Below are 12,815 nucleotides of genomic sequence, written 5' to 3'. Positions count from 1 at the left end.
CAGTAGTATGATCTTCAGAAGGACTGGTTAGGGCACTTGCCTTGCTGGTACCCTGAGCTTGCCAGGAGTGATTCCTGAGTGCAGAGCTAGGAATAAGCCTTGAGAATTGATAGGTGTGTCTCCCAAACAAATAAACAAAAAATTAAAAATAAATTTGATCTTTACTAATTAATTAGCTAATATAATTTTGATTGGGCTCTTCATCCTCTTGTGTTTTTCTTTATAACACTAGCTGTGTTAAAAAGCCAAGCGATTTGGAGTTAGTTGAACACATTTATAAGTGAATTCCACCTTATCTTCAACATTTGACTTCTTTTTTATACACCTGGCTTTTTTTCAGGGTTGTAGACTTTAGGGCTAGAAGGGAAAAAATTATTTAAAACTGAATTCCCCTACTTACTTCAAAGTCCTGGGAGTTACTTGACTAAGTCTTTGTGATTTCAACCTGATTATTCATTGGAGACTTTCTTTTTTACAATTGTGGCCTCATGGAAAAAGAGTTTCTCCGATTGACTGTCCAGCTGCTTCTCAAACACATTTGTGACCCAGAGCTGCGGTCGACAAAAGGTCTCTGTAGAAAACATAGATCTGTTTCATTCCTGCCTGGCAGTGGGTGCTCTCCATTTAATAAGAATGGTTTGCCCCATTTTTCCCATTTTTCTATATATATATTTTTAGGAGCTTACACTTGGAGGTTAATGAATAAAGAATAGAATTTTCAAGTAGAAGGCTTCCCATTGTCTAAACCCAGAGCTTCCAGAGAACTAAACATGTGGTAGTGGGGAGACAGATACTGTTTTGTTTGTCAAGAAATTCAGCTACTTTCACTCTCTCCACTCCAAACCCATAATCCTGACCAAAGGACAAACAGATGCCTCTAGCCACATCTCAATTTACTTCAGTTATGAAGTAGTAAATTACATATCTCACACAGATACTGTTCTGTGACTAGAGTTTGAAGAAATAAAATCAGATGACATTTCCCTCAGTGATACAAAAGAAAGGAAGGGAAGACTTTTTGAAGTTTATTGCAATTATATTCCACAGAAGTAGTTCTTGTGAGAGTTATTGCTTGTTTACCTGCCTCTGAGAATCAGCCCTGAGTGTACTATCTGTCAGTCAGGACATGGGACACCAGTGCTTTGGGAAGTGAGAATCCATCTCTTGACCTGATTTGACTTTTTCGTGCCACATCCCTTTACTTCTCCATGCCTCAGTGCTCTCCTGAGCCTCCAGACAACACCCTAGGAAATACACCTCACCAAAGGATACTGGGTAATGTTCTCCTCTTACCCACAACCTTCTGGAAGGTTCTTCAAAAGGTACATTGCATGCCATGTCATTTTTACTACTGTCATTCTCAGAGGCAGGTGAACAGGCTACCATCTATCTACTAATTTTAGATTAAGAAAGAAAAATAAAGAGAGAAACAGAGAAAATAGAGAAAAATGAGAGAGAAAAAGGACGGAAGGAAGGAAGGAGGGAAGGAGGGAAGGAGGAAAGAAGGGAGGAAGGGAGGAAGGAGGGAGGGAGGGAGGGAAGGATGGAGGGATGGAGGGAAGGAAGGAGGGAAGGAGGGAAGAAAGAAGGGAAGGAGGAAGGAAGGGAAGGAGGAAAAGAAGGAAGGAAGGAGGGAAGGAGGGAAAGAAGGAGGGAGGGAGGGAGGGAGGGAGGGAGGGAAGGAGGGAGGGAAGGAAGGAAGGAAGGAAGGAAGGAAGGAAGGAAGGAAGGAAGGAAGGAAGGAAGGAAGCAGTGTGTAATGCGTATGTCTTTTGCAGGAACTGGTATGGGAAGTGAGCTTTTGAAGCTCACCTCACAAGGCAGGTGAGAATGAGAGAGAGGAGGAGAGTGCAGAGGCTTCTCTCCAATAAGAAACACCCAGGAACTTCCCCTGAGGGAGGAGTCTGTCTCTCACTGTCTCACAGGCTGAAGGTGACACTGGGCAGCGGAAGTTTGGCCAATTCATTGTTAGATGGTCACATTGCGGACTGTGCACAGCTTCTGTAACTCAACCTGAAACCAGGCAAACCCCATTTCAGGTTTCATCACCCACCTTCTCTGCCAACTCACACCAGTCTTCATGGACAGACTTGGAGCCAAGTTTCACTAATTTGGATGCTGTTACGCAGCCAAGCGGGGGTGGAATTCATCTGCCCCTTGCACACGTATCAGTTCGTTTCAGATAAAGCCTGAAAATTCCCCATATGACGTGCCCACAATTCAGGAGGCAAAGATAGATTTCCCAGCACAATCAACCAGTATTCCATTCAAAGGCCACTGAAACCCGAGCCCATGTTTTTTGCCTGCAGTGGTAGACTACATTTCTAGTCAGAAGCATTCAGTTCCATCTGGTCATTTCATAGCCATTCAGATAATACCAGACGTATCTATGTAACATACAAGCCCCTGTCAAATAGCACTGAGCCATCTCCCTGAGACAGCTGTTTCACACAAGGGCTTCATTGTTTGGGGAAAGCTTGGATCATTTTACTTCAAGTGTTGCAGGATCAACTGCTCCGTCAGCTGCTGACTAGGAGGAAGCCTCGTACCACAGATTTTCATTATTTTCTTATCAAGCCCAATCCTTTCATCAGTGCCTAAGATGCAAGTTTAAAACAAGTTCTCACTCTGCTTACATTTACTATTTTTTTAGTTTTTGTGCTTGTTTTTTTCCTCAAGGCTTGCCCCTGGTTCTGTGCTCAGGAATCAGTTCTGGCAGGGCTCAGGGGATCATACGGGGATCTCAGGATCAAACCTGGCTAACCACATGCAAGGCAAGTGCCCTACCTGCTATACTATCTCTCTAAACCTCTGCTTTTTAAAAAATTTTTTTTGTATGTTCTGAGTTCGATTCCTCCGCCCCGTTCGGAGATCCCGGCAAGCTACTGAGAGTATCTCGCCCGCATGGCAGAGCCTGGCAAGCTACCTGTGACGTCTTCAATATGCCAAACACAGTAACAAGTCTCACGATGGAGACGTTACTGGGCCCGCTCGAGAAAATCGATGAACAACGGGAGGACCATGGTTCCGTGGTGTTTTTGGGTCACACCCAGCAATGCACAGGGTTACTCATGGTTCTGCACTCAGGAATTACTCCTGGTGGTGCTTGGGGGACCATATGGGATACTGGTAATTGAACCTGGGTTTGCCACGTACAAGGCAAACACCCTACCCGCTGTGCTATCGCTCCAGCCCCTCTGCTTTTATTTTTATGTTTTTGAGAAGCACTTTACACAAAGTACTTATACTTCAAGAGATAGCCCAAGGTGCCTGCAAGCGCTTGCTTGCAGTATGTCCTCCATTCTATGCATTCGTTCTGTTTGGGGGAGAGAGAAAAATGGTTTAATCCCTGGCACTGCAAGATCTCTTGAGCACAGCCAGGATGGACCGCTGAGCACAGAGCACAGAGCAGGGAGTAACCCCTGAGCAACACTGGTTGTTGCCCCAAAACACAGACAAGCTAAAACAATAACATCTAGGAAGCAGTTGTCAGAATTAGGACAATGTAATCATAAAAAAGTGGGCAACAATAATTATTCACATTTAGATGTCACCTTTCTTCTTCAGTTCCCTCAGCCTCCCTTTTCCCTGGCCAAATGTGTACTTCCGGGGACCTGGAATAGCCCACTTGGTAGAGTCCCTGCCTGGTAGGTGTGAGCCTGTGAATCTGACCCCTGACCTCACCCCCACATCCTGAGTGTGGTCCCAGCTTGGCTATGTGTGATCCTAGTACCACAACCAAGTGTGGCTCTCCACCACGAAAGGCATAAGCCCAGCCATCATGTGGTGTGCCCCTGGGACATGATGGCAACAACAGCAACAACAAAAGGAAGGGGAAAGAGGGAGAAATCATTTAACAACAAAAACAGAATACATTAGTCACAGAGTATAGGGGTAAGGGGCCTGCCTTGAATGTGGCTGGCCCCGATTTGGCTGGCCCAGGAAAAAGCTGAGCAAAGAGCCAGGAGTCTGAGCACCAGCTGTTTCACCCACCCCAATAAAAACAAACAAGCAAACAAACAAACAAATGAAAAAAACAAAAAGCAAAAGGAGCAAAAATCCAAAGAAAAAAACTAACACAACTTTGTACCTCCAGTTCCTATTGTACAAATAAATTATATTCCTAACTTTTATTTATTTTTTTGCTACAGATATACTATACTTTGCATTCATGAAGACATTTCACATTCACAAAGACAGTTAATCTTGCATTCATGAAGACATGTAGTCTTATTAACTTGATGAGTAACTATGAACATGATGATAGCATGATTGTTCCATTTTCAGTTACTGCAAAGTTATTTTGAAAGTGATTTTCTTATTATCGCTAAATACACTTCAGTTTTCTCAGGTCTCCCATTTAAACAGAAGCATTAGATACCTTTACCAGACATTGTAAAATATCTTAAAATTGGGATAATTTGGTATCCCACAAAATAAATTAAGCACATATGGTTAGAATCTCCCTTTATTTTTCTCTATCCTGTTTGTTTTTCATGATGACTTTTTTATTACTTATATTTGTTGTTACTTTTTCACCATACCTGGAAATGCTCAGGGTTTACTCCTGACCCTGTGCTCATTCCATTCCTAGAAGGGCTCAGGAGACTATATGTGGTCAGTATTGAACCCACCTCACCTGTTGTACCTATCTTGCTGGTCCTCCAAAATGAATTTAAAGATTTTCTTACCTGGGAGGGACTTGTCAAGAGATTTATTGAGAGGACTCAAAAAAACCCACAAGACGACCAAGAGAGAGATATGTCTGCTTTGACCCATTTAGCAAAGTTACTTTTTCATGTATGTAGATTTTTTTTTGCTGGGGTTCATTCCTGGAAGCAATCAGGGGAGACATTTGGTGTCAGGGATGCACAGGATGAGCCCTGGACCTTTGAACTCTCCGTAGCCCCTATCAGATTGGATTTGAGTTTTTAAAAGCTGTGTAACTCAGAAATGGACTGTGTCTGTCAAGCAGTATTGGCCTCTCTTCCTTACCACCCTCTAATCAAAAAGGAAACAGTTAAATTAAAGAATTAGTAAGACAAAAGCCCTTTGCAGCTCCTTGCCCAGTAATCAAAGAGAGTTGTGGTTGCCAAGGAAGCAGAGAAAGATGTGTTGGGCAAGCCAGGGAGGAGAGCATGAGGGAAGCAGAGGGTATCATTATCTTGTCAAATGTTATTCATGTTGTATCTGTTCCACCAGACACTTCTGTGTTCTGCGACCTTGGATGAGATTCTGCTAGAGAGCAGTTTTGAGGGCAAATAAAACAACACCTGTCTCTAGCCCCCCATCAGGAGTATTATGAGGACAAGGCAGATACTTCTTATGTGCTCATATTCTCTCTTCCTCCTGTGGCACGGAGGCTGATGACAGCTTTCTGGTTAGATTCTCACCGAGATTATAATTGGGGCCTCTGATCTGGGAATTGGCATTTCCTGATACACAGGTTGGAATCTGGAATATTCTGCAAGGAAGCTCCTGTTTTGTGCCTCTCAGAAAGACAGAAAGAACTTCAAGCCCATAGTGAGGAAGAGCATCAGGAGACTGGAAAAGACACGGGGTTCATCTGGATGGTGCAGCTGACCCACCCAGAAGGCCTTTCTATTGTGACTGCGACTGAGGCTGTTTACCTCTCTGACAAATCTACCCTTTGACTAGAGCAGACTAGCACCTTATAAAGAAGAGCATACTCTTCCAGCTGGTGGACACAGTTAACTGCTAGTTACTCACTGAGTAATTTTTAAACTGTGTGGGAAATGAAGGGCTTTGCTACATAAAAGACTTTTGTAAAACAGACTTTGCAAAATAGTTCCAGCACTCAGATTACATATTCACTGACCCCATCTATGATCCAGGAAGAGTACAAGGAACTCTGGGTATAAAGATAAATGAGACAAGACTGAAGTCTCCCCTCCCAGCACTCATATTTCAGTGGAGCAGAGAGAGACATAAAGTATCATAAAGTGATGTTGGAAATATCCAATAGACAAATGTACTGGCTAATCAAAGAAGTCCCAGAGAGATGCACTGCAATTTAGTCAGAGAGGAGGCATTCCACAGGAACCTGGGGAATGTGCAACCCAAATCAAGACTTGAAAGAGAGCCCTATTTTGTAGGCTACTTGGGCTTTTATGAGTAGATGTTACTACTAACTAGAACCAACATTGGATATTTTTTAAAAAATGCATAAAAACTCAAATCTCTGTTAGTAGTTTTATCTACAGTGATTAAATAATGTTTTAAAATATTAATGATTTGAAATTTTCACTGAAGATCACTGACTTTCAAACTGTTGTAGGGATCCTGCTTCATCAGCCCCCTCCACTTCTTTTTTTTTTTTTTAAGCCTTTTGGGTTATACTCAGTAAAGCACAGGAGTTACTTCTGGCTCTGCACACAGGAATTACTCCTGGCGGTGCTCGGGGGACAATATGGGATGCTGGGAACCAAACCCAGGTCGGCTGCGTGTAAGGCAAATGCCCTACCCACTGTGCTATGGCTCCAGCCCCCTGCCCCCTCCACTTTTTTTGAGCACAGCAGATTTATCAGGGATTATGACCCAGGGGTGGAGAGGTCCAAAAATATGACTTAGGGCTTTGTTCTTTCTCTTGTATTTACTATATTTTGTATATATTTTTAATTAGAAAAGAGAACTCTGATATCACTGTCTTTCAAACTACAAAGGGAGACTGACTCCCCAGTGGAGCAGGCTTAATTGCCTCTTTTTCATCTAAGACTAACTTACTCAGTTGGGTACTTTTCAAGCAAAGCATAGAAAACTACTCCCACCCTTAATTCTCTTTGTCTGTTTTCCAACCATAACACTCAAACTACTCCCATGTTCCCCCACAGGAACCTTGTTAAAAGGAAGAAGCTGATAGGGAAAAAATTCATCTCTGCTCTGAAGAAAATGTCCTCAAAAATATGCTGTATTAAAGAAGTGGGTAGGGGGATAGAAAGATACTATAGCTGGTAAGGTGCTTGCCTTGCTCACATTGGTCCTGGGTTCGATCCTTAGATAGCCCAAATAGTCCACAGATCCCTGCCAGGAGTGATCCCTGAGTGCAAAGCCAGAAATAAGTCCTGAGTACTGCTGGTTGTGGCCCAAAACCAACCAAATATAGTAAAAAATAATAAATAAAAAAAGGGGACAGTGGCAGTATTATGGAACAAGATAGCAAATGATTGTACTTCAGAAGCAATCTTATTCTGACAGATACATTACAACAAAATATCTTCATAGAAAATAACATCACAATTCTTAAATTCTGGAACAACAAAGAACTGGAACATCAAAATACATGCATGGGCCTGTTTTCACAATATCCTCTCTCTTGAAGTATGCCTCAGGTTAGAGCTTCCCTGGAGACTAGGGAAACTCACCCAGAGACTTAAATGAAGCCTGAATGAAAGAACCAAAACCAGAACGCAAACTCATCCAAGTCTGGTGGTGGCTCGATCCTACCTTTGACACCAGCATTTTTTTTTTAAAGAAAAATCTAGCAAACTTTGAGTGTGCCTGTATGGAGAGAGATCAGATGATTCCACTGCCAAGACCTTACTGATTTATCCCATCTACAGGTGATGCCCCAGTCACCTCTCACCAGGGCAACATACTGGTTCTCGATGGAGGTCAGCACTCAGATGAGCCCACACTGCACCAGCTCTTGGGGGCTGAATTAAAGAAAAAAGTCGAGGAGATTGACTTTTTTGCTGTTATGTTATTTTCCCCTTGTGATAGGAAGGAACAAAAGAAATGTTCCAGAAACCCATTTACGGATTTTCCAACTTCTTATAAAGGCAACTCCAAGCAGTTTAGCTGCCCAGATGTAGAATCCAGGCAGGGGAAAAGAACAGAGAGAAGGGCTATAAGCCAGAGAGATGAAAACACAGAAGAAAACCCCACTACTGACTTGGAAAGATAGTACAGTCGGTAAGGTACTTGCCTTTCATGGTGTTGACCTGGGTTCAACTTCTGGCACCCTATATGGTCCCCTGTATTCCAATAAGGAGTGATATCTGAGCAGAGAGTCAGGAGTAAGCCCTGCTGAGCTACCTCCCCACATCTCCCTGTTCTTTTGAAAGCCTGGCAGTCAAACCTATAAACTGCCTCTGGCACCAAATAAGTTCATTAATAGACCATGCATAAATAAATCTCAAAAGAGATCAACAAGTTGCAGAGATGACTTCTGGATCTGCACCTGTCTCTGGGACACCCAAAGTCACTATCCTGTTAAAAATATTACCCCATTCAAAATCTTTGAATTATCAAACTTTACACCAGTGATAAACCAGGAGTGGCACCACACATTGGATTGGATGTAAAGTAGAAGGCAACAAAATTCAATTAGAAAATACAAACACACGAAGTTTAACCAATAACATGTTAGTAATCTTCTACAAGGGCTTAATGGCTCCATGGTGAGCTATAACAATATTCACACACTTTCTTCTAAGGAAATCTTTTTTTTGGATCATTTTTAGTGAATTATAACAAGCAATATAAAATCAATTATTCAGGGCCTGCTATAGGGGCAGGCTTGAGGGGTGGTTGGGAAAATTGGAAATAATGGTGGGGTAAAGTGCAGTGGTCGTGGGATTGGTGTTGAAAAATGTAATAAATTATGAACAACTTTATAATAATAAGTTTAAAAAATCCAGGATGGGAGAAATATTTTTTAAAAAGAATAGTGGAAGAATTCATGCTCTGCATGTATATAGTTCTGGGCTCAATCCCAACAATTTCTCCACCAATGCTAATAAGTGGGCAAAGGTAAAACTGACCAGTTGTTGAACTGGGTGATGGATTCATTCAGGTTTGTTAAACTCTACTTTTGTTTAAAAAAATTGGGGGGAAGTTGTGGGGGTTTGGGCCATATCTGGTGGTGCTCAGGGACTATTCTTGGCTCTATGCTCAGAAATGACCCCTGACAGTGCTTGAGGGACCATATGCAGTTCTGGCGTTGGCTGCATACTACTCTACTACTTCTCTGGCCCTTGTTTATGTTTTAAAACTCTGATGATAAAACAGCAAAGGAAGACTTTGAAAGTAGATTTTTTTAAAAACCACATTGCAATAATAATTTTTCAGGTGGTTCCTATACAAAAATGGGGCAGGACTTAATGTATACCATTGCATTTCTTAGATCAAAAAAATATCATCAGGGGTCAGAGCGATAGTCCAGCAGGGAGGGCATTTGCCTTCCACGCAGCTGACTCGATTTCCATCCCTGGCATCCCATATGGCACCCCAAGTCTTGCCAGGAATAATTCCTAAGTGCAGAACCAGGAGCAACCCCTGAGCACTGGTAGGTGTGACCCAAAAAGTCAAAATAAATAAATAAATGTTAAAAATCAGTTGAAAAATCTACCATTTATTTAGAAATAGGTCTACAGAGGAAAATAAATATAACTTGAACTAAAATGAATAAGAAAATGCACACTTGAGTGAGAGAGTTAATACTAGGTTTAAGTGCCAGTCCTGCATGCTGCAGACCCTGCTTCCAACTTGGCATCACTGCACACCCTGACCTCCAACTCTTCCAGTGAACCAACTGCATGGTTGGCAGAATATTCTGGGGGTGCCCCTATGCCTCCTGAGCCTGGGGCTCCTCCCAAAAGGACACTAATTATCAACTGCATTCATCTCAGGATTTCGACAATGTAAGGCATGCTCCAGAATGAAGGCAACCTGATACTTTTTGGTATTGTTAAATAGAATTGTTGTCTTTAGACAGTCAAAGATACCGTCTTCTTATTAAAGATACCGATGTGCACAACCCTCCATTCATTCTTTCACTGATTCATCAATGTGTTGTTGCTGTCATTGTTGCTTTTGTTGCAGTGCCAGCATCAGACCCAGGATTACACATACAAAGCGCATGCTGCACCTGGGGCCCCCACCATATTTTATTTTAATTATTTGTTTCCATATATTAGGCTAGAATTTGTGTTGAAGTTAGTGGCAGAAAGTTGGCCCCACCCAAACCCAAGAGAGCGCATGCATGTTAAACAGCCTTGAGAGTAACAACCAAGGTTGGAGCCAGCTAGCCTAGCTGTGATTAGCCTGGAGTTAACATCATGTGCTCATGAAAAATGCTGTAACATAGCGTATAACATTCCTATGTGAATGCCCATTCCCCATGTATCCGTGGCCTTGGCACCAGTAGGTATTATGGTCTAGTCTTTGCAACTCAACCTCAGGACCAACATAAGAAGAAATGAGGCTAGAAACCTGAGGCCATCCCACGTTGAACTGGGTGGTTTCCAGAGAAGGGATGGCTTAGGCCGAGGCCTGGAGTGAAGCAGTGACATCTGCCTAGTGGGCAGCGGCGGGGTGTCCGCACTCTTCCTTGGAACTACCGAGATCCCCCACCGGGGGTCTGGGCTGCAAACTACAGGAAAGCGAGCGACAGGGCAGGGAGGGAAGGAGGCGTGCACAGACTTACTGTCATCGGGCAGGTTGTTTTCCCGCTCTTCCCGCTCCATCTGCTGGCACCAGCCTTCCATGCGGTCCCGCTCAGCCTGGAGAAGCTTCAGGAACCAGTGGCCGTCCCGGTGGCACACCGACCTCTGCACGGCCTCCAGGGGGTCTTCGGTAATGGAGTCGATCCAGGGATCGGGGGGCGGCAGAATCGACGGGTCAAAATCGGCATCGAAGTCATCGTCGGCAGCGCAGGCGTGGTAATGGTTCCCCGAGCCCTGAATGCTGACCGTGGAGGTGCTGGCGTCCCGGGAGAACTGTCTGGCCATTGGGCCTGGGCACGAACTGTCCTCTAGAGACTCCAGAGAGTTCTCCAGGTTATCGTGGAAGTCCAGGTCGGCCTGGACTGCTGTTGTCACACTGTTGGAGCGAGTGAACCTGCGGAAGCTTGGAGGAACAGAGAAGGAAGATTTAGTTGGAGGATGTTTCTTTTCTCTCTTTTTCTTTTTTGTTTTTTGGGTCACACTCCATAGTGCTCAGGGGTTACACCTGGCTATATGCTCAGGTATCAGTCTTGGTAGTGCTCTGGGGACCACATGGGGTGCCAGGGATCAAATCACCTGCATGTCAGGCAAATACCTCATCTACCCCCTGTACTATCTCTCCAGCTTCCCTGGAAGATATTTCTTGAAGCACAACCACATTCTCCCTTCCCTTGTAGATGTGACAATAATAAGGACTCTCATCTCCGTCTTTTCAGGGAGATCCTGATGTGAACAACCCAGATCAGAGTTGCAATTAGAGAATACTCATCTGCTATCTTTGTCCAATATGGAATATTTGTCCAAGACACGGCTGGAGCAATAGTATGTTTGCCTTGCAGGTGGGTATTTGCCTAGTGTAGGGAATTTGCCTTGACACACCTGACCTGAGTTTGATCCCTGGCATCCCATATGGTCCCAAATGGTCCCCTGAGCAATGCCAGGAGTAATTCCTGAGTGAAGAGCCAGGAATAACCCCTGAGCATCGCGGGGTATGACCCCAAAAGCCAATAAACAAACAAACAAACATCATCAATAAATAAAGTATGTCTAAGAAATTTTAGGAATAGAACAACATGGACCAGCTATCAAGGTCAATGTCCAATTTCCTCTCTTATTCAGGGTGGCTTCAATTTGGGTTGGTGATAGTTAGGCAGCAATACACATATATCTTACTCTGGGTCACATGCTCAGACACAGGGTTGGAGTTGAGGAACCAACTCGACTTGAGCTAAGAGACTCCATGAATCCTGAAAAAACACATTTTACAAAGGGCAGTTTTTTCCAAGACCTCTCGAAAAGAAACTCAAGTGTTATGTAGGTCCTCTTCAAGTTTTTCTTTTCCCTGGATTCACCTGGATCCTTTGACCTTTTGATCAATAGACCATCATTATCATTTGGTACAAAGTCTCTGGGGCAAAAACTGAGCACATAATTCAACATATTCATGTAACCAGAGTTTCTCAACCCAGTAACACTATGTGTCTTGAATTGACCCCCTATAATAAGGTAAGGTAAAAAATGTGGAGAGGTAAGGAAGAAAGGATGAGTATTGAATTCTTTCACAGAAAAGGGACAAAGAATAGGGTGGGGCTGATGGCATTTAAGACATAAGAAAATCTTCTTTGACTTTTTTTTTTTTTTTTTTTGCTTTTTGGGTCACACCCGGCAATGCACAGGGTTACTCCTGGCTCATGCACTCAGGAACTACTCCTGGTGGTGGTGCTCAGGGAACCATATGAGATGCTAGGAATCGAATCCGGTCGGCTGCATGCAAGGCAAATGCTCTACCCACTGAGCTATCGCTCCAGCCCTTTCTTTGACTTCTGGAGCAAGCAGCAACCAAGAATGGGGCTATGAGTCCATTGAAAACACATGTATCTATTAGCCTTTTCTGTATTTCCTTTTCTGAGGTAACTTTCTGATCTGATATGCTATTTTATTATTGTGTGAAATATATAATTGACACAAAATAAACCATTTAAAAAAAGTTTAACTGGGTAGTTCATTTGCATTAAATACACACACAAAAATAATATAATAATTTCAGTGAATATGTTTTCTCTCTAGAGAATAAAGGGCAAGAAACAAAGATGCCAAGACTTTTAAAATCTCTGTTAGTTGTTAGAGTGATGAAAAATGGGGGCTGGAGCAATAGTACAGAGGGTAGGACATTTGCCTTGCACACAGATAATCTAGGATTGATCCCTGACATCCTTTATGTTTCGTCAAGACCTATCAGGAGTGATCCCTGAGCAAAGAGCCAGGAGTAAGCCCTGAGCACTGCTAGGTATGACACCAAAACAAATTGCGGGTTGTGATTTTGTTTATTCATCAAATAAAGCCGAAGTT

At 43.1% G+C, this 12,815-nt stretch overlaps 1 protein-coding gene across 11 annotated transcripts in view; it reads right to left on the bottom strand.

Annotated features, from left to right (window-relative positions):
* Positions 1-12,815, bottom strand: part of DLGAP1 (DLG associated protein 1) — a 511,134-nt gene that overhangs the window by 23,533 nt on the left and 474,786 nt on the right. For all 11 annotated transcript variants that reach the window (XM_056138347.1, XM_056138349.1, XM_056138348.1 and 8 more), the window contains one exon: positions 10,448-10,869. In XM_056138347.1, the coding sequence (XP_055994322.1) occupies positions 10,448-10,869 (422 nt within the window). The remainder of the gene's footprint in view (positions 1-10,447; positions 10,870-12,815) is intronic.

Source organism: Sorex fumeus, unplaced genomic scaffold (genome assembly GCF_029834395.1).
Source record: "Sorex fumeus unplaced genomic scaffold, SorFum_2.1 ptg000128l, whole genome shotgun sequence".
NCBI lineage: Eukaryota > Metazoa > Chordata > Mammalia > Eulipotyphla > Soricidae > Sorex > Sorex fumeus.
Note: the sequence above shows the minus strand (reverse complement) of the source record. Positions and strands in the feature narration are given on the sequence as shown.